The sequence below is a fragment of the Diabrotica virgifera genome, chromosome 6 (assembly GCF_917563875.1).
Source record: "Diabrotica virgifera virgifera chromosome 6, PGI_DIABVI_V3a".
Taxonomy (NCBI): Eukaryota; Metazoa; Arthropoda; class Insecta; order Coleoptera; family Chrysomelidae; genus Diabrotica; species Diabrotica virgifera.
In genome coordinates this window covers 179,292,163-179,318,541 of record NC_065448.1, presented here as the reverse complement: position 1 = coordinate 179,318,541, position 26,379 = coordinate 179,292,163, and the positions used below count along the sequence as shown (strand labels likewise).

At 32.2% G+C, this 26,379-nt stretch overlaps 1 protein-coding gene across 2 annotated transcripts in view; it reads right to left on the bottom strand.

The window, feature by feature from the left end:
- Window positions 1–26,379, bottom strand: part of LOC114328177 (sodium- and chloride-dependent GABA transporter ine) — a 218,285-nt gene that overhangs the window by 14,211 nt on the left and 177,695 nt on the right. For both annotated transcript variants that reach the window (XM_050654379.1, XM_028276957.2), the window contains exons 4-6: window positions 25,061–25,283; window positions 16,963–17,230; window positions 5,767–5,995 (exon numbers count right to left, since the gene is read on the bottom strand). In XM_050654379.1, the coding sequence (XP_050510336.1) occupies window positions 5,767–5,995; window positions 16,963–17,230; window positions 25,061–25,283 (720 nt within the window). The remainder of the gene's footprint in view (window positions 1–5,766; window positions 5,996–16,962; window positions 17,231–25,060; window positions 25,284–26,379) is intronic.

Below are 26,379 nucleotides of genomic sequence, written 5' to 3'. Positions count from 1 at the left end.
TTAGTTACTGTGTTATAAAAATTATAATTCTGCCCTAAACAGTTCCTAATTTTCTTTTTTAAATCGTAGGTAATAACTTAACTTGGAGGATGATTACTATCCTATTATAATAGTCGAGGAAATGAAACTGAAAAAATGGCAAAACATCGCAACTTTTTCGTCCAGCATCGATTTGTACAAAATTTTGGGATTAGACTCACTACACCCTCTAGTTTATTTTTAAATTTTTAATTAAGAGGGTAGTTAGGGGGTTGTTTTCACAGATTTTTTTCATAGAGCAAAGCAGGTACCGACCTTTTTTTGATAATAAGTCGCTTAATTTTCATGCTAGAAACTTTATATTATTATTTTTTGAAAGGTCTAGCTATATGCTTAAAAAATGATTATAAGTTTTCCTCGAAAAATGCAAAGTTTTTCCGATATTTGGCTTTGAATATTTCAAATTATGCATTTGACGAAAAAAGCTAACTTTGAACATGCCGTATCTCGGTTTGTATTGGTCTTATTACAGAATTATTATTACAGAAAAAGATGTTATTACAGATATTACAGAAAAAGAATTTGGTTTATGTCACTAAAAGATACTTGATATCTACAGCTTTTTTGTTTATTAAATGCATATTTTTCGAGGTATTCTCAAAAAACCGTCTAAAAAAGTCGATTTTTTCCTAGAAAAACTGTTACTTTCAAACGCAAATAACTCGAAAAATATTAGTTTTACAGAGAAAATGTAAAAAAAAAAATTTTTCTTAGAATTACTTTTTACATCGATTTACATGGTTAAAATGTAATAAAAAATTCCCGTCCCCGAGATAGGGTGGCAACCACCCCCAAGGTTTTAGCGTAGAGCGGCATGGTATATAAAATGATCCTTGGACTATTCCCTACCTTCTGTGAAAATTTCAAGTAAATCCATGCTGGACGAAAAAATTGCGAGCAAAAATGCTTCATTTCCTCGACTAATAGTATAATTAACAAGTAGTTTTGAAAACTTCCAGGGGTTTAAAAATTAACATTTAATTCAAGTAATTATCATATTTAACACTAGAGTCACCTGTTTGCATATCTACAAAGTTTTGCTGTAATTTCTTTTACCGTACTGTTCACAGATTACTTTTAATCAAATAGGCCTGGATTTGGCGTACCAAAAAAAAGTTTATTAATAGCAAGCAAAAATGTGTTAATAGCTTACCGGTGTCTAGTCGGATAAACTTTGTTGTATGGGAACACTGGAACAGGGGAAGTTTTAATTATGGATCGTGATTTTAATTGTGGAACTTGTCATCCCGATAAGTTTATGATTGTAAAAACTAGCAGGTTGTTTTTAAGTTTATTCAATAGCAAACTTTATATAGTATATGAAAAAATGTTTGTCCGACAAATATGTTGGGCATTTTAATAAGTCCGACACGTAGAACATTTCAAATGCCAGGAATTATACTTGTGATAAATAGCAATCTGATTTTTGCATGAGAGTTTAATGAAAGGGTGACAAATCAATTGGAAGTTCTGTCCGACAAAATACATGGGACGTTTTCGTAGTCTGACGTTCGAAACCTTTAACCTATTCCACAATTAAAACTTCCCCTGTTCCAGTGTTCCCGTACATCAAAGTTTGACCGACTAGACACCGTTAAGCTATTAACAAACTTTCAGCATTCCTAAACGGTATTTTAGTAAGCGGGATCCAGGCCAAAAAGTTTATTTATATTATATTAAAATTATAGAATTAGTTCAAATCAAAAATCCAAGACCAAGAGTTGGGCAGAACAGAACCATTAATAACCCTTCGAATTGGTAAAAGAGTTTAAACATCTGGGGTCGGTAACCACAGACGACAACCATATAGAAAAAGAGGTCTCAGGAAGGGAATAGAGCCTTATACTCCCTATCATCATTATTAAGATCTAAGCTGTTAAAAAATATCTAAATTTAGACGGTAATGTCAATTATTCTCCCAGTTGTTAAATATGGAAGTGAAACATGGACTCTACATCAGCGGAAAATAAATAAGCAGATGCTATTTGAAAAGAAGGTTCTCAGAATGATGTTTGGCCCTCAAAGAGATGAAGTAACAAAAGAGTGGAGAAGAGGCCGTAATGCTGAATTGGTGACTCTGTATAGTGCTGAAAACGTCGTCAGAAATAAAAAAGCTAACCATAAGATTTGCAGGTCATGTGATAAAATCAGAGAAATACAGAGTGTTAAAGACACTATATTTTGAGAGACCAGACAATAGAAGATCAGTAGGCCGTCCCAGAAAAAGATGGAAGGATGAGGTTGAAGCTGATTTATCTAAGATTGGGGTACAACAATGGAAAATTGGCGTGCAAGATCGTAGAAGAAGGAGGGCTTTAGTACATGCGGCGAAGACTCACCCCGAGTTGTAAAGCCAATCAAGAAGAAAAAGAAAAGAAGAAGTTGATCTTATCGACATTTACTCTCCAGCGTAGCCTAGAATTTTAACCCTTAGTCTCCCACGGTACTTTTGATTACCACCAAATTCTGGTACCCTTATTTTCCAAGTATACAATAAATCTAACTTGAAAATGTTCTGTTAAATAACCTTTATTAATTATCAGTTGATGTTTAATACTTCAAATGTTATTCAAACGATTTCGTGTTAAATACCCAAGATTCGTAGGTGTTCCAAAGAATCGCTGGGAAAAAACAACGCTTTTAGCTTATTTTAAAAAATTATGACCGAAACAATAATAGTCGAGGAAATGAAACATTTTGGCTCGCAATTTTTCCGTCCAGCATGGATTTACTTGAAATTTTCACAGAAGGTAGGAAATAGTCCAAGGATCATTTTCTATATCATGCTGCTGTGCGCTAAAACCTTGGGGGTAGTTGCCACCCCATCTGGGGGGTGGGAATTTTTTATTACATTTTAATCATGTAAATCGATGTAAAAAGTAATATTAAGAAAAAAATGTTTTTTACATTTTCTTCGTAAAACTAATATTTTTCGAGTTATTCGTGGTTGAAAGTAACAGTTTTTCGACGGAAAAATCGACTTTTTTAGAGGGTTTTTTGAGAATAACTCGAAAAATATGCATTTAATCAAAAAAACTTTAGATATCAAAATTCTATCTTCTAGTAACACAAACGAAACTGTTTTTCTATAATATCTTTACGACCAATACAAACCGAGATACGGCATGTTAAAGGTTAGCTTTTTTCGTCAAATGCATAATTTGAAATAATCAAAGCCAAATAACGGGAAAACTTTGCATTTTTCCAGGAAAACTTACATGATGTTTTTTCAAGCATACAATAAGATCTTTCAAAAAAAAATAATAAAAAGTTTCTAGCATAAAAATTGAGCAACCTATGATCAAAAAAAAGTCGGTACCTGATTTTCTCTACGAAAATAACAGTGAAAACAACCCCCTAACTACCCTTGTAACTAAAAATTGGTCTTCGCCTTTCTGTAATTCCTTTTATATTTATATTGTCAATACACCCAAGAAGTTTGACCTATTTAAAAGGCTTAATTTTAGAAAAATTGGAGTTAAAAAAAAATGATTTTTTGCAATTTTGCATTTTTTATCATTTTCTTCAAAATATCTCCGAAAATACTGGAGATACGAAAGAAATGATAGACTACTAAATTGTAGCTTTTTAATAGCTAAAATGCCCTTATGAATAGATTTTTATTACAGTGAACAGTTAACGAGATATAGCTGTTAAAAACATCTATTTACGAGCAAACATCGCCTTATTCGAGCCCTTTATACCCACCTCAATTAAAAATTAAGGGATCTTACGGAATTTAATTTACACAGTCTTATTACTCTTCAAAAATTCTACAAAACTATTATTGAAAAAAATATTTCTCGCCAAAAATGAAGGAGCTATGTTTATAAAACTAATTTTTTTTTTCGAAAAAATCGAATAGTCCATTTATAGAGCATTTTCAATGTACCTATATAATACCACAGAGCCGGTTCGTATACTGGATGACTAAAAAACGATTTGTATGTGTATTTTTATATATTTGTAAATTCGTATTTTTGTGTAAATAAATGTTTTTGTAATTCTTTTATTCTACTTTGTTTTTCTGTATAGATCTATTAAATTGTCTACTTATAAAAATTGCAATGTTATTAAGGGTGGTTTTTAAGGATTGAAATATTATGATATTATATTCTAAAGCATAAAACAATCATTATTTAACCAGTCAAAACCAAATTTTACCTATATTAAAGTTTACAATGTTTTTATATAATTTTTGAAAATAAGGGTAGTTTACACCCCTAAAAATAATAAACGCCCTTGAGCATGATATAGAATATGAAGTACAGGGTAAGATGATCCTAACCCCAAATTTTTATGTAAATTGATGCAAGCCGAAATTATTGTTTTAGGATAAGTAAACTTTTCATATATAGGTCCAACAAGGGTGGTTTTAATGGTTGAAATATTGTGATATTATATCTTAAAGCACAAAACAATCATTATGTAACTAATAAGAAGCAAATGTTGACAATATTAAAGTTTAAAATGTCATTTTATAATTTTTTACAATTAGGGGTGGTTTTCACCCTTAAAAAACCAAAATCGTACAACGGCTCAATATAGAAAATGAACTAGAGGGTGAAATGAGCCTAATCCCAAATTTTTGTACAAATCGATGCTGGACGAAAAAATTGCGAGGTTTTGCCATTTTTCCAGCTTCATTTCCTCGACTATAAGGCGGACTTAAAAGTACCGTTGGTAAGCAACTGTCAAAAAAATCATAATATGTAGGAGACTAAAGTTGGATTTATAGTTTGACGTAGCGTAGACGTAGATGCAACGGAGACGCACTGGAAAAGTTCAACACCGAATTTTGTGTACACTTGTTTATAAATGAACGTAAGCGCATGACGGGACGTAAGAGAAACGTAACGGAACGGAAGAGATGGTCAACTTTCATCCTTTTACAGTGCATTTCTTGCGTCTAGAAAATCAAAAAAAGAATTTTGTTCTGTCACCCAAAGTGGACCCGCCTTATTAATTTTGTAAAGTTGTTTATCAACATATTCGAATTTTGTTAATTATTTGTTACAATGGATGTTAAGTTATTAATTTAATAAAATTATATCATAGAGTAAGTTCAATATTTCAGATAAATATTGTAACACACAAAACGGATAAATAGTATAATAAATAATAGTATAAATATATAAACACAAAGTTTGTTTATGGTTCGTATAATTTATAGGCCATGTTGTTAAATTAAGTCACTGTTTCTACTCATGCGCAAAAATTCCACTCCGTCTATTTATAAATTGACATAATATTTTCTTAGTCTCCAGTCCGTTTCTTACGTCTCTGTTGCGTCTACGTCTACGCTATGTCAAACTATAAATCCAACTTAAGGGTTAAGTAATACCCAAAAATGTTGCTGTATTGGCTGTGTCATTATCTACAACCACCAAACAGTGTCTTCTGAGAAGGCAGTTTATCTCTCCACCAAATGGGTATGAATTTTGCTTTTGTTTGTTTATTGCTTCAATTTTTTTTGTAATATTCAGGGTGTCTTTAGCCGAAAATATTGGTGTAATTTCTCTTTCTTCCATGAAAGAACAAAAATGCCACAGATTTTAACATGTACTATAAAATCAACATGACAATTAATGATAAGTGCACAAAGTATGTTGCATGAGAAATTACTTGACTCTCTATGAAAGTATACTATTATTTTTCAACTTATCAGATATAATGGCTCTTATATTATTAGGTAGCAATACATATTTTTGTATGACCAAAACTTACCGTCATCAATAACATCCTCAATACTCGTTCCTTGTTCGGTAGCGATATTTCCAATTGTAGCAAAAGCGAAAATTCCTACGATTAAACTAGTTACACTATTTAAAAGCCAGACTGCTACAGTATTAGGTAAAATACTATTATTGTACTTATTATAACTTGCGAAACAGATCATTGATCCAAAAGCACAACCCATTGAGTTGAAAGTTTGACTAGCTGCATTTACCCACACCTAAAATATTAAAATTTAATCTTATTAGAACAAAATGATATCTATTATTATATTATATTATTGTAATGAAACAGAAATATTATAGACAGAATATAGTTTAAAAATCAAAAAGTTAACCACCGAAAATGGGGAAAAGTATAGAAAATGCAAATACAAAACAACATTGTGGTTTTCACACATTATTTCTCATCTCAAAAATATAGATTTGTTAATTCTTCTTCTTCTTCTACTACTACTACTTCTTCTTCTTTATCATCATCATTTTCGTCTTCTTCTCGTAGCATTACAATTCGGAGTTGGTATTGGCTGACTGCACTTGCTTCCATCTCAAACGGTTGTCCATGATAGTTGAGTAAAAGGAGTAGCCCCATTGTTCCTAAATCTGACTAAATGTTATCTATTCACTGAATTCGTGGATGCCTTGTCGGAACTACCTCCCAGATTAAGTTGGCAAGGCGATTATTAAGGGCCTATGGACATGACCAGCATCTTTGACGTTAGGATTTAAGTCGTATTTATAATAGGACGAGACGTGTACGACACGGGCCGTGGAACAATGCACGTCCTGTCATATTAAATCAGACTTTAATCTCTTGGACTACGTTGTTGGCCCTCTACATCTGTTTGACCTCTGCATTTGTTCACATTCGGTATTGGTTTATATTCGGGTCGTGATAGGGTCCGAAGATCCTTCTCAGGATTGTTCTCCCAAAAGATTTAAGTTTTCTTTGCATTGATTTTCTCAGTGTCCATGTCTCACACCTACTCTCATACATGAGTACCGGTATAATCGCTGTTTTATTATATTCTGATGTTGTATGTCCGTCTTTGGCTCTTGGATTTAATAGTGTTGTATAGGCTATAGATACATCTGTTTGCTGCCTGAATTCTCCCTTTTATCTCTCTCGTGATATCATTATTTCCGGCGATTGTAGCTCTGAGATATTTAAAGTTTTCCACTTTTTCAAAGTTATAGCGGTCTATTCTTACATTTTTCCCTATTCTATTTCGCCTCTTTTGTCTATTAATGCACATAAATATGTTTTGTTTTCTCTTAATTGACTGTTACACCGGATTTTTTTGCCTCTATCTCTAATTTTCTGATAGTTTTGATACATAAAAAGATAATATTGGGATTTTGCAACTATGTTACTTGAATAGGCAAAAAATAAATGAAGAAAGATATGGTACAAAAAATCATAAAAGAGGTATTATAAACATTTTTCCAATTATGTATACACCTAATTAAGTGTTCATGTTAAATTTATTCATGATGTCCCTTCCATAATTACGAAACTCTTACCAGCTTATAGAGTTCTAGTGAAGATACCATATGATTATATCACTAGGTAGTTTTTGAAAGGTTTCACTGGGTAGTCTAGTCACTGGGTAGTCTTTAAAAAGTGTTTTTCACCTATGATCTTGTGCCCCGGAGCTACGAGAAATATGGTTCAGGCTCTGCCATAGAATCTTAAACTAAAGTCTCCATAGAAAAGCTTTTGTTTAGCTGAATTTTAGCTGAAGTTTGCTGTCATCTAGTTGGATGACAGTAATTTGGGTAGTAAATTTGGTATGCTGTACACGACTAAATGCTTTTTCTAAATCGATAAAGCATATGTACATGGATTTTCTTACGTCCAAATTTAAGGAGTGTTTCAATAAAAAAAAGTGCTTCCCTATTTCCAAGGCATCTCCTGAACCCAAACTGTTTTTAACCAATAATTTCCGCATCTTTATTATTAATTCTATTTAGAAGGATATGCAGCATTATTTTAAATGCACGGTTCATCCAACTAATGAGTATATGACCGCTACTTTTCTTAACGTTTGATTTCTTAAGGAAGGAAATAAAAATCGGCTATAACCAGTAAGGAATTTTACTGGTATCATATATTTGACTGAGCAGTACACTCAGTTCTTTTATATTGTCTTCTAAAAGCAATTTCAGCCATTCAGTGTATATTTAATTTCACCTTATGTCCACTGTATTTACTGTTTTTGCCTTAGCTTATGACTTTTTCATTTCAGCTTTTAAGATTTATGGTCCTGTATTTAAACTTAAGTTTCGAAGCGATTTTCGGTCATCCATAAAAATGTCTTAAATGCAGTTTTCCTATTCGTTATTTACTTCGTATTCCTAAGAAGTGCATAACCTTCATTATTCGTTAACGTTGTGGGTGTATTACTCTTGTTCAATCTATTAATTATTCTATTGTTTTATTTGTATTAAATTCGTTCTTGAAAAAATGATACTCTTGTGTATATTCTGGATTATTTTTATTTTTAAGCTGCGTTTTTTCCTTCATCATTTCGATTATTTCGTCTGTCATTCACGCTTGTTTTCTATACAGAGTGACTTTGTCTCTTTGCGTTGCTGATATCACTTTTTATGTTATCCCATCTTTCTTTGGTAAGTAGGTACATTGTTTTCTTGTGTGATGTTATTGTTCATTGTCTGTTCAAAGTGATGATTTCTTGTTTCCTTCTGTCTTTTTAATTTTAGAATAAGTTCTAAATCATGTTTAAGTAGATTCAGGCAAATAGTGGTCAGAGGTTGCATCGGCACCTGGATGTGTCAATGCATTTACATGAATTTTGGAATACATATATTATTACTACATATTAGATTACCATGGCCATCTCACGGTAGTATCCAATATAAAGTCATCTTTTTGGTTGTTTAATCCATGTAGAAGTAACAAAGTTTATCTTTTGGCCGCACTGTACCAGACTATTTACCCATTTAATTTTTTGCTTTATATGCAGGGGGGAGGGGCATTAACGTTCCGATTTGAGGTCCCACTTAGTAGGAATACTAGTTGGATATTCAGCTTCATTCACGCTCCGACTTTCTATCTTACTGGCGCTCGAACTTCAGTATTTGTCTGTTTTCACGGTGGTGTACATCGCTCAGCCAAAACATATAAATATAGAGTCGCTGTAAAATATCTCAACTAATGGGAAAGGTGGTACCAGAAATCTGAAGGGCTATTTGTAAAGTTCTTTAATATTGTTAAAGTAACAAAATAGTCAAGTACATTCAAATGGGAAATAAGCCACAATTTTACCTAAAAATGATTTTATTAACGTTTCGACGCCCAAGTCGGGTGTCGTTGTCAAAATACAAAATAATACTAAATAAACAAAAATGTTGTTGCTTAGTAAAAAATTCTTCTAATAATTTATTTAATCTGACTCATTTATATCGGCAATTCAGACACCTATTATACATTTTAAAGTAGACGACTTTAAAATGATATTGCCAATATTGATGAGTTGCGTTCCTGGGACATGCTATGATTTTTTATGGCGGATATTCTTGAGTTGGGATTGATTTCATGTAATCGAATGAACTGTCTTTTAGTAAAGTCGTCCCAGGAACGCAACTCATCAATATTGGCAATATCATTTTAAAGTCGTCTACTTTAAAATGTATAATAGGTGTCTGAATTGCCGATATAAATGAGTCAGATTAAATAAATTATTAGAAGAATTTTTTACTAAGCAACAACATTTTTGTTTATTTAGTATTATTTTGTATTTTGACAACGACACCCGACTTGGGCGTCGAAACGTTAACAAAATCATTTTTAGGTAAAATTGTGGCTTATTTCCCATTTGAATGTACTTGATTATAAAAATGCCACAAGAAAATAGCTTCAGAACAACATTAACAAAATAGTAATTTGTATTTTAAAGACTATGTTTGGAAATGGAAATGTCAAACATAAAATAGTTCTAATGAAAATTCTGGTTTATCCTCATTAAATAAACTAGTTCATATATGTCATCACATTACATTAAAAAGATTCCATATAAACATATGTTTGCTTTTGTTCCGTACCTTAATATCAATATCTCTGATTCACCGATCCCATATCTTCAATATCCATTTTTACCTGATATGTATCCTACCAATATTTTTCTTAATCATCCCTTTGTTTTCCTTCCACAAATAATAAACCTATTTTTTTGTTTTCCCTCCAAGTAAATAACACTCTTAAGAGCACACAGTAGCGATCAACAGGTAGCAATAAACGCGGTCCAAGATTGCGAAAGTTCTGCGAACTTTCAAAAGTAAGGCAACAGTGCGTCGGTAATTCGACACTGACAGTGAGGTTTATTCTATCAAAAACAATCATTTTTATACACATAGGCGCGAAATGTTGCCAAGTCAGTGACGTTCGATTTCTTGTTATAAAAAAACCGATTTTGAGTAGTTCCAATGTGACACAAAATCTAGGCACGGGATAAAAAGTTTATTTGAAGAAAGTGTATTTTTTTGTCTTTCTTAATGGCGGTACAGGCTCCTTTTTTCAATATTTTATTTAGTTATAGAGTAATTTCCACATATTAACATATTTCTGAAATTGGGCTCTGTACCGCCATTCTCTATTATATTAAGAATATGTGTGCCAAATATCTCGACAAAATATTCAAAATTAGAGCCGCAATCTTGGAACGCGTTTGTTGCTACCTGTTGATCGCTACTGTTTGCTCTTAAGTCATTCTGATTATGTGGCAAATCCGTCTAGCTGTTTGTACTTATACCTTTTTTGTGTACCTATTTTTAAGTCTATTATTTTTTATTCATTCTTCTCCTCATTCCCTCGTGCCATTTTCATACCCCAAAAGCTTCGAATATCTTTCCTTCCCATATATCTAGTTCAATCTCATCTTGTTTGGTCATGGTTTAAGTCTCACACATAGAAGTCTCATTGATCAGTTTGTCCGAAGTAGTTATTTTATTTTAAAAATTATTAAAAAAAACAATATAGGTATCTACTTTTATTTGAATTGTTTGTTTTAGAACAACGTCTCTTTGTTGACGTTTTCTTTCTATTACTGTTTCTTAGAAGAAAACAACTTAGATCTCTTTGCAAAAATCTGCAATAATAAATATATAAAAAACTTGCAATATTCCACAAGATTGGTTAAATATCGTTTATCCAACACCCAACTACACCATTTATGCTCCCACTTCGTCGCCACTCGGACGTTGGACCTTGGAGTGGTCCCTCTAAATGTTCCGACTCGTACCACTATATGTACCACTAATCCAGCCAGCCCATTCACGGTCCGGTTTGACATCCATCTGCGAAAGTTGGACCACTAGTGGGAGCTCAAATCGGAACGTGAATGTCCCGCTTTACCGAGACCGAACCCTCCAGTAAAATTGTTACAAAATAAAGAACTACACAGTGATCGTGTTTGCACTAATTATCATTCGGTGATAGAAATCGGCTATATTTTGCGAATGTAATACCAGCATTTACGATGTATAATCAGAGGTTCACATGTGGACGAAAGTGTAAAAAAATTAATAAAGATTTAGAAAATGATTGAGGTTTGAAAACACAAAGAATCTTCAAGTAAATAAGCTATGTAGCTTTACCAAAAACAAATCATAAAAGATGTTTCCTTATAGCCCAAGAGCCCGTGACCGCCAGGCATTATATATTTAATATAAATATGCTGAAAGTGTTCCTGCGCATATCATTAACACAGGTAAAAACGATCAGCGAGTACGGAGTTTAGATCGAGGTTATTTGAGCAGGTAATAGGTAGCAAAGGTGTGTAAAATATGATATGTTACTTTCGTTAAAGTATAAAGTTTAATTTTTTCATATTTTATTTAGAATAATAGAAGAAATCATGTCACCCATTGCCGGACAGTTTGAATAGTTTTTTTACTTTGCCGGACGCATTTAAAGTCTACTGCAGGTACAAGCGCGAGATAATATACAGTATTTCTCATGATCATCTTTCAGTGCGTCACAGTTTTTCGATTTCTTTCTAAGGCATTAAATTGTATGTGACAGAAAAAAAGGCACGTCGGTGATTACATTTCGTCGGTGACATTTTTATAACATTTATTCTAGTTATTCTAGTTGTCGATAGATGGCGCCATAATAAAAAAATATTTTTTTTAATTAGATAATAATATTACAAATATAATCTGTATAATTTATAAGACTATACAAATCAAAGAAAATACCATTTTATAAATGCAAGAAACACTTTTGATTTGTTTTTATTCCAAATTGAAAATAAAATGTGACAACTGTCAGATTTAACTAAAATGTCATGTTAGAATAAATGTCATAAATGTGTATTATCACGGACTTACCTTTTTTCCTATCATTTGTTACGCACTGAAAAAATGATCATGAGAAATACTGTATGTACTCGAGTGTATACGAGTGAGAGTGTGAGTTCCGTCTACTTCCATCTTTTACTACGCATCATCAGTCTTATTATTTATATTTATATATTGTATATTATTATACAGGGTGTCCCACAAGTAGCGGGACGGTCAAATATTTTGCGAAATGAACATCCGACCGAAAAACTGAAAAATACATGTTCAATATTTTTCAAAAATCTATCGAATGACACCAAACCCGACATCCCCTTTTTACCCTGGAGGTGATGTAGGGGTAACTTTAATCTTAAATAGGAACCCACATTTTTATTTGCAGATTTGAACACTTCATAAACAAGTAAGTAACGTACATTCGAGACATTTTTTAGATTTGTTGAGAGATGGCGCTAATAAATCATATTTTTCCAATTACAGCGCCATCTATCAATAATTCTAAAAATGTCTCGAATAAATATTCCTTGTTTTTTCACGAGTAATCCAAATCTGCAATAAAAACGGGGGTTTTTATTTAAAATTTTGAAGTTACTCGCACTGCGCTTCCATACGATGGAGTTGGGGGTCGTTTTTAGTATTATTCGGTAGTTGTTTAAAAGATATCCACACGTGTTTTTTGGTTTTTCATTTGGAAGTGTACTTCTCGAGATATTAGACCGTTTCTATAATTTACTTAGTGTATCATGATAAATGGCTTTTTCCGATTATAATCCACAATTCGAAAAAAAATGTTTTGAATAAAAGTTACTTATTTTTACGCAAGGAACCCAAATCAGCAATAAAAATGGAGATTCCCATTTTAAGATTTTAAAGTTACCCCCTATCCCACCTCCAGAGGTCTTTGTTATCATTCGATAGATTTTTGAAAAATATTGAACACGTATTTTTCTGTTTTTCGATCCGATGTTCATTTCGCGAAATATTCGACCGTCCTGCTGCTTTTGGGACACCCTGTATAATAATATATAATATATAAATAATACCACTTATGATGCCCAGTAAAGTATAGGTAGACGGATCTAACTATCTCATTCGCTCGTATGCACTCGAGTACATATTGTCTCACGCTCGTACCTACAGTAGACTTTCAGTGTGAAAAAAACTACTGAAACTGTCCGGCAGTGGGTGGACAACTAAATTAAGCTTTACACTTTAACGAAAGTAATATAATATTTTACACACCTTTGCTACCTGTTACCTGCTCAAGTAACCACGATCCAAAGTCCACACCATAGATAAGGTATATATAAGTAGGATAGATAGGCAACTCTTTAATATGTAAAATTGCAATGTATACAGCGCCCTCTGTCCGGTTTAGTCATGAACTAAATGGGTAATGGCGGGAATTTTAAACGTTCAAATAAGCTTTGTTGCTAATTATTGTAGTAAAACAAGATTCTATAACATAATTCAAATTAAAAAATAATCGACAATAATTGTTTCTTACATTAGCGATTATTTTTGTAAATTGGCCTCACATTATGGAGTCTTTTACTGCAATTATAAACATAGTTCATATAATAGGAAAGGTAGAAAAACAAAATTCAAAAATTAAAATATTTATTTAAAAAATTAACGGCACAATTTACAGAAAAGTACCAAAATTATATTAAAAACGTAATTATGATGCTGAGCAGCAAACAAACTAGAATATATACATGAAAATTATTTAAAAAACTTTTAATAAAAAATAGGAGCTCATAATAAAATTAAAATATTTCCAGTATATTTTTGTAACATTGCAGAGTTTATAAACACATCAATCCTGACATTAAGGCAGCGCCGAAATTAACACAAAATTTTTAAATTACATGGATGCAAAGTAACGTAAAAGAATATTCCTTTCTTCTCAGTCCTGTTTGGTGCACAGCATTTAAACGCCATTTTCAAGTTTGATTCAAAAATTTGCACACAAACTGAATATTTTACTTTAAAGTAAGGAGCTTATATACAGGGTGAGTCAAATAAAGGGCCTATTAGAAATATCTCGAGAACTAAATGCAACAGAATCATGAAAATTAAAATAAAGGGGTTTTGAAGGATGATCTATTAAATGAAAATATTTTCATCTCTTTGCAACTTCCGGTTATACCGGAAGTTGCTTATAACTTCGTTTTTTTAAATGGGACACCCTGTATATTTTTACATTTTGGGATTCTATTCGGTGTCTTCTTTCGTAAAATATGAGGTTTTGTAATATTATACAGGGTATTTTAAAAGATAATTACGTTTTTTTATTAATTTCGTAGCAAAATTAACACCCTGTAGAATTGTAGTAGTTTGACATCTAAAACTCTACTTACGTTCAAATGATTTTTAATATACTCTACTATTGTTAAGAATCATTAGTATAGCTAAATTTTTAATTTTAGTATACAGGGTTGGTCGAAACTCGAAATGAGTATTTTCTGAGTTTTCTTAAATGGAACACCCTGTATTTTAGTATTGTAATGAAATGATATTTTATGGTCCTTTTTTATTTCTTAAGCATTCCCTATACCTAACTGCTTTAATTTGTGCTTAATTGTTAATCGCACCAACAATCGTAACTACGTAGGTATTTTGATAGCTAAACCATTATTGGTAATTTTAAGGACCAGTCTGGATTAATATGTATTTATTTCTAAAAAATTATTTGGGATTGAGTATTTTCACGGCCAGCCTAATAAAATTTTACGTATTTTTTGTTGCAATTAATGTTTAGCTTGAATCACCAATAACTCACAAATTAAAGCAGTTAGGTACAGGTAATGCTTAAGAAATAAAAAAGTACTATAAAATATCATTTGACAACAATACAAAAATACAGGGTGTTCTATTTAAGAAAACTCAAAACTTTAAGAAAATTCAGAAAATACTAATTCCGTGTTTCGACCAACCCTGTATACTAAAATTAAAAATTTACCTATACTAATGATTCTTAACAGTAGTAGAGTTTATTGAAAATAATTTGAACGTAAGTAGAGTTTCAGATGTTAAACTACTACAATTCTACAGGGTGTGAATTTTGCTACGAAATTAATAAAAAAAAACGTAATTATCTCTTAAAATACCCTGAATAATATTACAAAACCTCATATTTTAAGAAAGAAGACATCGAATAGAATCCAAAAATGTAAAAATATACAGGGTGTCCCATTTAAAAAAACGAAATTATAAGCAACATCCGGTATAACCGGAAGTTGTAAAGAGATGAAAATATTTTCATTTAATAGATCATCCTTCAAAACCCCTTTATTCCAATTTTCGTGATTCTGTTGTCTTTAGTTCTCGAGATATTTCTAATAGGCCAGTTATCTGCCTCACCCTATATAGCTAATCTATAAGTAAAAAGTAAAAAAACAATTTAATAAAATAAATCCAAACACGTATGTAAACAAACAACGATGCCATTGCCAAGACAAAATAAAATGACATTTCTGCACAGCGTTGCCACATTTTATTTAGAAAATCTTCTGTAAGTCTGTAAGTTTAGCTAAAATCTACTAAAATCTACTAAATCAAAAACTAAAATATACTATAAAACTTTATTAACGTATTTGTATATAATTTAGGACTTTTTATAATAAAAACAACAGCTGACTAACTAGAAATTAATTTAATATGAATATTTGTAAAAAAACCAAATTTTTTAGATTTTAACTGGGAAAAAAATAACCTACTATAATTAATTTTTATCAGTTTCATATTTAATATTTGTATATTATATTTTGTCATCCACTGATTTTAACATCTTCATGTCAGGATCAAATTCTTCACACAATTCTTTCACATTTTACATTAGAAACACGTAAACACATTTTTTGTGTTTGCAAAGTTACGTATGCTTAGATATTTTAGTTTTCCATCGTTAGCTTCTAATAGGCTCACCAAATGCCATAACTCTTCAATAACACCCGATATACTGCTTGCACTGCTACTTGAAATCTGCAAGTTTGTTACACCAGAATCCAGTTTCCAGTTTCATTTCTCTGTAAAGGCCGCGTCCCACCATCAAATAATTTGATCAAACTGGTTTGAGCAAACTGAAAGTGACAGTTAGTGACGTCACATCCTGAGTGTTAATGAAAAATTTTAATTTTAAATAAAGTACAAACAAGTTAGACAACTCAATATAAAAAATTTGATCAAACTAGACTGATAGTGAGAGCACAGATTTTTAGAATTTCAAAAAAACTGCAATTGTGACGTCACTTTGACGTACTTCCGGAGTTTGCTCAAACTGTTTGATCAAATTATTTGATGGTGAGACGCGGCCTTAAAATTCATCATCTGCGTCCTGAATCTTATTTTCGGTAATGACATTGGGAAATTGTAACAAAATGTCTGAAAACTAATTTAGAAATGGGGTAAATACTATAAAAAGCAAATTTTATTTCAGTCATAACAAAATGTTGAAAGATACCAAAAATTTACTAAAAAATATTGCCTATATACTAGAATTTTTTAAACAATATCAAAAATCTACCAAAAAAGGTGAAATCTACTAAATGTGGCAACGCTGTTGCAGTTTCTGCAGATGCGATTACATTCGCATTTGGAAAAAGTCTTTAGTGGCGCCACCTTTCCAGTTTAGTCAAGAATTAAAGAGAATGAACCGTAATTGCCATTAAGGATAACAGTGCATGGTCCACACTCGCTGATCGTTTTTACCTGTTTTGGGGACATGCGCAGAGAAACTTTCAGCTTTTATCAAAAATGGAATACCTAGCGGCCACGGGCTCTTGCTCTATTAGTCAATATTTTCGTTCAAGACACGTTACAATTTATTAACGCAATATTTATTAAAAATAAAAAAAAATCTTACCTCCGCATTCAGAAGAAGCTCGAATTTCGGTTTGAAGAAATACCTCATTCCCACATCAGCTCCTTCCAATGTCAAAGATTTGATTAATAATATGATGATGATGATGAATGGGAATGTCGCTGTGAAATAACGCACTTTCGCTGATGATTTGATGCTCTTCCATATGGCAAAATAAATAAGGATCCAGGCGCACAATAAACAGGCTACAAGTTCCCATCTAAGATTGTGAGAGTCTTCTATACCTTTACCTATTTGAAGAACCTTTAAGCTGAAACAAACCAACAACGGTTTATAAATTATTTATCGCTTAGGCGTCTATAAAATAAAATATTTTTATCTAATCTAAAAGCAAAAAACCTCGATTCTCCTATAATAGTGTAGGAAACAGAGGTTGAACCTTGCAAAATGAACACAAGTCCGGTTTTATTTTTTTTCTGGCATATCAAGGGGTGCATATTTTAAGACTAACTTTTTCTGAAAAAATTTCGCCCCGGAACCCCTCTTTTCACCCCTTTAAAGGGGGTAATTTGTGGTTTTTGCAGAACGTAGCCCTTCCTGTACCTTTTACAAAAAAATTTTTTTATAGAAATATGAAGAGGACTATATTTTCTACGATTTATTTCCGACAGCATCTCTCTATCATCCACCGTTTAGCAAGGGTGGCGCCCCAAATTTGACAAGTTTTTAAAAAAGATGTTTTTAAAAAATATATATTTTTCCCTAACTGTAACGGAAATTAAAAAGAAATTCTGCGGAAATTATTCACAAGTAGATGATTGATTTTTTGGTATAGGTTTCACTTAAGGGTAATTGCCCTTTTTTTAATTACAGGGTGTTACATTTAAAAAAAACCCTTTTTATACCATCTGAACCGTTTATGCTAGAGTAAAAAGACTTTCAACGATTACCCATGTACTGGTGTTATTTACAAATTTGTATAATGCACCCCCATTTTTCCCCGGAACCACCCAAAAAAAAAGAAGAATTAATAAATAAAGTGATTTTCTTGGAATCCTTCACACACAATGCCCTTCATTAATATGCTTCATATATCATTTTGTGCACGTTATTATTACCCATGCATGGACACAATAGCGATTTCCTAGTGCAACCGCTGTAGCCAAAAAAAAAAAAACAAATAAAATGGGGGGTTGAAAATTTTTTTTTGTTTTTTGCTTTTTGATCCATATGGGCATATGCTTCATCAATAGTGCTTTTCAAAAATATATATGGTTATTGCAACATCCCTGCGGAAACCACCCCTATCCTTGAAAATATACTGCAGAAACTACCCCTATACCTTATCGAGCAGGTTTTTACGATTTTCTCATTACCTATTCATTTTTTAATCAAAACTTATACAAGGTTAAAGTCCACTATTTACTCTAAAAATTAGGTCCTATTCATTTTTTTCGTTTAAGCAACCGTTACGGCACAGTGGCGCCGTAAACCTCATATATGCTTTGGCGGGCTCCAGTTTTTGTTTTTTTTTCGTCATCTGTTCGTTTTATTGATAAAGTACTTATGTAAAATAAAACAACACAGTGTAACCTACAAATCATGACCTATGCACATTTTACATTCTTTGCTCCCCAAAGCCACAGTGGTGGCCCAAAATAAATTTTTTCATATTTTCGCCACCTCCACGAATTTTATTGCGTTAATGCTACCTTAATAGCACAATATTCACCCCTAAGTGGTCGCTAAGCAGTGGCGGATCCAGGGAGGGGTGATGGGTGCGATCACCCCCACCCCTCTCAAACCAAGTGATATTATATTTGAAGATTATAAAAATATTCATTTATTTTTATAGAAATACTTATATTAATATTATTTTTATAAGAATGACTTTTTATGCTTTAGCGACAGTGGCGGGGGGGGCATCGTTAAGAGGGGGGTACCAATTGGTAAAATTTCTATAAAAATAAATTAATATTTTTATACTCTTTGAATATAATATCACTTGGTTTGAGAGGGGGGAGGTGATCACCCCCATCACCCCTCCCTGGATCCGCCACTGCTTAGCGACCACCTAAGGGTAAATATTGTGCTATTAAGGTAGAATTAATGCAATAAAATGCATGTAGGTGGCGAAAATATGCAAAAATTTATTTTGGGCCACCACTGTGGCTTTGGGGAGCAAAGAATGTAAAATGTGCATAAGTCATAATTTGTAGGTTACACTGTGTTGTTTTATTTTACATAAGTACTTTATCAATAAAACGAACAGATGACGAAAAAAAAACAAAAACTGGAGCCCGCCAAAGCATATACGAGGTTTACGGCGCCACTGTGCCGTAACGGTTGCTTATACGAAAAAAGTGAATAGGACATAATTTTTAGAGTAAATAGTGGTCTTTAACCTTGTATGAGTTTTGTTTAAAAAGAATACATAGGTAATGAGAAAATCGTAAAAACATGCTCGCCAAGGGATAGAGGTAATTTCTGCAGTATATTTTCAAGGATAGGGGTGGTTTTCGCAGAGATGTTGCAATAACCATATATATTTTTGAAAAGCACTATTGATGAAGCATATGCCCATATGGATCAAAAAGCAAAAAACAAAAAAAAATTTTCAACCCCCCAATTTATTTATTTTTTTTTGCTACAGGGGTTGCACTAGAAAATCGCTTTTGGTATCCATGCATGGGTAATAATAACGTGCATAAAATGATATATGAAGCATATTAATAAAGGGCATTGTGTGTGAACGATTCCAAGAAAATCAATTTATTTATTAATTCTTCTTTTTTTGGGTTGGTTCCGGGGAAAAATGGGGGTGCATTATACAAATTTGTAAATAGCACCAGTACATGGGTAATCTCTGAAAGTCTTTTTACTCTAGCATAAACGGTTCAGATGGTATAAAAAGGGGTTTTTTAAAATGTAACACCCTGTAATTAAAAAAAGGGCAATTACCCTTAAGTGAAACCTATACCAAAAAATCAGTCAATTATTAGTGAATAATTGGCGTAGGATTTCTTCTTAATTTCCGTCACAGTTAGGGAAAAATATATTTTTTTTTTAAAACATCTTTTTTAAAAACTTGTCAATTTTAGGGCATCACCCCCGCTAAACGGTGGATGATAGAGAGATGCTGTGGGAAATAAATCATAGAAAATATAGTCCTCTTCATATTTTTATAAAAGAAATTTTTTGTAAAAGTTACAGGAACGGCTACGTTCCGCAAAAACCACAAATTACCCCCTTTAAAGGGGTGAAATGGGAGGTTCCGGGGCGAAATTTTTTCAGAAAAAGTTAGTCTTATAAAAAGCACCCCTTGATATACCAGAAAAAAAATAAAACCGGACTTGTGTCCATTTTGCAAGGTTCAACCTTGGTTTCCTACACTAATAAAAGGATCAGCTCACTCGAGAATGTTATGAGGTTTTTTTTGCTCTTCACGAGCACCATACTTCGTGTTTTTGTTAACAACCAGAAATAATAGATATTCTGATTCGAATTAACGGGTTTAGTATTTAATTTTTAACCTAATGTACATCTTATTAGTTAATATGCATATAACAATTACTGGATGGAACAGGATGTTTTTGGCCAACTGCCTTTCGATTGTACCCTTAAACCTTAAAAAATTATAAAAATTTTAATAGTCATTGGTCGAATTGATAACTTTAGTAGACGGGGCTGTACCGTCGCCCCCGTTTGCGAAATTATTCCGATTCGATTTTTTGTACAAACTTACTCAAAAAGAGATCCTTATAACAAATCCACAGGGTGGTAGGCGGTGCCGTGGTCGAAAAATTGTTTAAACAATTTTTTTAAAACAAATTCACAAAATTTTTTATTTTCATTTCCAACAATTTTTTTTAGATAATTTGGATTATTCTGAGCAAAAAAGGTCTCTTGTCATTTTACTCTAAAATTGACTGCTGTCGAGTTATACGCGATTTAAAATTTGAAAAATGCAAAAATGGCCATTTTCAGGGCTTAATAACTCGATTAAAAATTATATTATTATCAAAGTCAGAAAGTGATCAAATCAAAGTTTAAAATCCCTCCTTCAAGATCCTGAAGAAAATTTTGTCATTATTTTATTACAAAGCTGTTATTTTTAATTATTACTCCAAGCTGTATCGTCGCCCCCGTTAGGTAGGATTCCGATTCGTTTTTTTGCACAAACTTACTCAAAAAGACGTCCTTATAACAAATCCACAGGGCACAGGGTGCCAGGAGGTGCCGCGATCGGAACATTGTTTAAACAATTTTATCTACTCTATGTCATATTATGTATAAGTTTTTATTTTGTGAAATCTCTCATTATAGATAGCAGTGTGAAGGGTTTAAAGTGTGCGTGAAGTAACAATGTATTTTAAATGGGATTTACTTTTTCGCACTGTTTTTTTGGCACACTTTCATATAATCAAATATCCTTAACTTTCGCGTTGTCATGGTGATGACATAATGAGCAATAAATTAAAACAAAATTTTGACAGTTTTGTGGTTTGAAAGAAGTTAGAATTTTTAAATGTCAAAGTTCTAAAAATTGTAGAATAGAAATGAATTCCAGTGACAAAAAGTTACAGTTTTTTTATTTGTTTATCGTAAATAAAATATTGTATGAAACTGTGCGTGAAGTACTTTTTACGAACTTACGCCACAGTATAGGAGGAATTCCTCCTATACTGTGCTTACGCGATGTATAGCACTCGCTCCACTGTGGCTCGGGCCCTAAACATCGCGTGCGTTCGCAAAAAACATGCTTCACGAACTGTTTCATAATAGTTATTTATCTACTCTATGTCATTTTATGTATAAGTTTTTAGTTTGTGAAAACTGTCATTATAGATAGCAATGCGTGAAGGGTTTAAAGTGTGCGTGAAGTAACAATGCATTTTAAATGGAATTTACTTTTTCGTACACTTTCAATGGGTTTTTTTGGCACACTTTCATATAATCAAATATCCTTAACTTGTCATGGTGATGACAATATGAGCAATGACTTACAACAAAATTTTTGACAGTTTTGTGGTTTGAAAGTAGTTAGAATTTTTAAATGTCAAAGTTCTAAAAATTGTAGAATATAAGTGAATTCCAGTGACGAAGACTTACAGTTTTTTTTATTTGTTTATCGTAGATAAAATATTGTATGCAACTGTGCGTGAAGTACTTTTTGCGAACTTACGCGATGTATAGCGATAAATAGCTATTATGAAACAGTTCGTGAAGTATGCTTTTTGCGAATGCACGCGATATTTAGAGCACGAGTGACAACCGAGCGAGTGCTATACATCGCGTAAGGTCGCAAAAAGTACTTCACGCACAGTTTCATACAATATTTTATCTATGATGAACAAATAAAAAAACTGTAACTCTTCGTCACTGGAATTTATTTCTATTTTATAACTTTTAGAATTTTGACATTTAAAATGGCAAAACTGTCAAAATTTTGTCGTAATTTATTGCTCATTATGTCATCACCATGACAACGCGGAAGTTAAGGATATTTGATTATATGAAAGTGTGTCACAAACAGTGCGAAAAAGTAAGTCCCATTTAAAATACATTGTTACTTCACGCACACTTTAAAAACTTCACGCACTGCTATCTATAATGACAGTTTTCACAAACTAAACACATACATAATATGACATAGAGTAGATATACAGGGTGTCCAGAAACTCTACCGAAAAACGAAGACAGGAGCTTCCTCAGATAATTTTAAGACAATCTTACCCAATTCACCTAGTCCGAAAGTGTTTCCTAAGAGAGCTAGAGCTCTTTGAAGATGGCGTCCTGTAATTAGTTTTTCTTAAATACCTCCAGAACTCTTCTATTTATAAAAACGAAAATTGGTACCCGTATTTAGCATTCAAAGATAAATCGACTCCATCTATTGCGAATTTCTAGTACCTGTCATGGGCGTCCGTTTTGGGTAGGGCAACGGTTATTTTATCACATAACTTTTTTGTCTTTAACTTTTTAGCGTATTTGACACCGGATTATTAAATTGCGAGGTAGTGTAGTACTAAAAGGTACTCTTGTGTTAAGTCGATAGGATACACCGTTTTCTAGAAAAATCGATTTGAAAATTTTTTGTATTTCAAATTTCAAAAAAAAAAAATTAAAAAAAAAACTACTTATAAAAACGAAAACTGATACTTACGTTTATTTATATTCCAAAGATGAATCGATTTTATTAATTGCGAATTTCTACTATCGGTCATATGCGTCCGTTTTAGGTAGGTCAACGGTTATTTTATCGCATAATATTTTGTCTTTAATTTTTAAGCATTTTTGACACTAGATTATTAAATTATGTGGTATTCTAGTACTAAAAGTTACTCTTGCTTTAAGCTGGTAAAATACACCGTTTTTTTTAATTTTTTTCCCATCTTTTTTTCAAATTCAAGAAACGAAAAACTTTCAAATTGATTTTTCTAGAAAACGGTGTGTCCTACCGACTTAAAACAAGAGTACCCTTTAGTACTAGAATACCTCACAATTTAATAATCCAAAGTAAAAAATACTTAAAAGTTAAAGACAAAAAAGTTATACGATAAAATATCCGTTGCCCTACCCAAAACGGACGCCTATAACTGGTACTAGAAATTCGCAATAGATGGAATCGATTTATCTCTGGAAGACAAATGCGTGCACCAATTTTCGTTTTTCTGGATAGAAACGTTCTGGAGGTATTTAAGAAAAACTAGTTACAACACGCCATCTTCAAAGAGCTCTAGCTCCCTTAGGAAGCATTTTCGGACTAGATGAATTGGGTTAAATTATGTTCAAATTATCTGAGGAATCGCCTGTCTTCGTTTGTCGGTAGAGTTTCTGGACACCCTGTATAACTATTTTTGAAACAAATCAAAATATTAATTTTTTCACTTCGTACAAATTTTTTCAGATTATATGGGTCATTCTGAGCAAAAAAGGTTTCTTGTAATTTTTCTCTAAAATGGATGGTTGTCGAGTTATACGTGATTTAAAATTTGAAAAATGCTAAAATTGCCATTTTCAAGGCTTCATAACTCGATTAAAATTTATTATTATGAAAGTCAGAAAGTGATCAAATCAAAGTTTAAAACCTCTTCTTCAAGATCCTGAAGAAATTTTTGTCATTGTTTTATCACAAAGCTGTTATTTTAATTATTTCCAATTAGCACTAAATTAATATTAATTTTTAATCGAGTTATTAAGACTTCAAAATGGCCATTTTATTATTTTTTAAATTTTAAATTGCGTATAACTCGACAACAATCAATGTCAGAGAACAATCTGAAGAGACCTTTTTTGTTCAGAATGACCCATATTATCTAAAAAAATTGTTGGAGGTGAAAAAATTATTTTTATGAATTTGTTTAAACAATTTTTCGACCAAAGTACCGCCTGGAACCCTGTGTATTTGTTATAAGGACCTCTTTTTGAGTAAGTTTGTGCAAAAAAATCTAATCGAAATAATTTTGCTAACGGGGGCGACGATACACCTGGACTATAGCGCTAATTGTTTATAATTAAAAATAACAGCCTCGTAATAAAATAATGACAAGAATTTCTTCAGGATCTTGAAGAAGGGGTTTTAATCTTTCAGTTGGTCACTTTTTGACTTTCACAGTTATAATTTTTAATCGAGTTATTAAGTCTTGAAAATGGCCAATTTCGCATTCTTCAAATTTTTAATCGCGTATAACTCGACAACAATAAATTTTAGAGAAAAATGAGAAGAGACCATTTTGTCTCAGAATGATCTAAGTTATCTAAAAAAAATTTGTTCGAAATGAAAAAAAATATTTTTGTGAATTTGTTTAAAAAGATTGTTTAAGCAATTTTTCGACCACGGCACCGCCTGGCACCCTGTGGATTTGTTATAAGGACCTCTTTTTGAGTAGGTATATTTCTCGTTAATTTTAATTTAAAGTAATTTAATTAATTTAATTTCATTTAATTTAAAGTATTTTTTGTTTTTAAAATATACGTTTTCGTTCAATTTGTGTAGTTTCATTTAATAAAAATAAAAGTTAAGTTTCAATAATATTTAAGGGGCGGCATTTCGAATACTTGCATCACATTGAAAAGATGTACCGCACGACTCGTGTTTATAATGTATTTCAGTAACTCTAAACAGTAAATAACTTACTCATAAAACTCTTCAGCCGGCGATTGAGTATATCTAGGTTTTGAATGGTTTAGCCTCTGCTTCACTTGGTCCCAGCAATGCTGCGTATTCCATCGATGTGAGCAGTCGTCCCATGGTTGATTTACTCGAAATGAAGTGAAAAAATAAAATATTCCATACGCGATGATAACACTATAGTACGTTGACATAAGAAATGATATTACTACACTTGCAATACCAGTTCCTAAAATAAATAAAAGTAGAATAAAAAACGGATAATAAGGATTATCTAGTTATGTTCTATATATGTTTTAGATATGTTCTAATTACTAGGCCTGGATCCCGCGTACCAAAAAAAAAGTTTATTCATAGCAAGCTGAAAATTTGTTAATAGCTTAACGGTGTCTAGTCGGACAAACTTGTCCTCTGAACTTTGGCGCACTATAGCTATATTTAATTTCCACACTAATAAAGAAACCAAAAATAGGATCTTTCAGAACAAAGTGCTGAATATTAACCTATATGATGCTGAAGTATGGCCAATAATAACAGCAATACTAGATAAAATAAGAACAAAATGAGTGAAAAATAATTTCGACCACGTATCAAGTAATCTGTTAACCGAGGTACACTAGTAAAACCGGCGCCGCTAGGAGAACACTCCAATAATGCGTCGCAGGTTACTTATATGAAACGTGGTCATTTTGTACTCTAAAACCGAGTAAGGTATGAGAAAAAGAAAATAATCGTTTCGTTTTTTATTCAATTCGAGTCTCTTGCCATCCTCTGACATCTGATGTTTCGAAATATATTCCTTGTCAAAGAGGCTTTACAAGAAGACTGAATTGAACCATAACGAAACGAAGAGGAAGTGCAAATATTAAAATATTTGCACCGGAGTATGGTGTTTGACAAAGAATAGATTCCGAAACATCAGATATCAGAGGATGGCAAGAGACTCGAATTGAATCAAAAACGAAACGATTATTTTTTTTGTCATACCTTACACGGTTTTAGAGTACAAAATGACCACGTTTCATATAAGTAATCTGCGACGCATTATTGGAGTGTTCTCCTAGCGGCGCCGCTTGATACTAGTGTACCTCGGTTAACAGATTACTTGATACGTGGTCAAAATTATTTTTTACTAATTTCATCATTCCCCGTTAGAGGACAGTCTAACCATACTCCGGTGCAAATATTTTAATATTTGCACTTCCTCTTCGTTTCGTTATGGTACAATTCAGTCTTCTTGTAAAGTCTCTTTGACAAGGAAGAGATTCCGAAACATCAGATGTCAGAGGATGGCAAGAGACTCGAATTGAATCAAAAAGGAAACG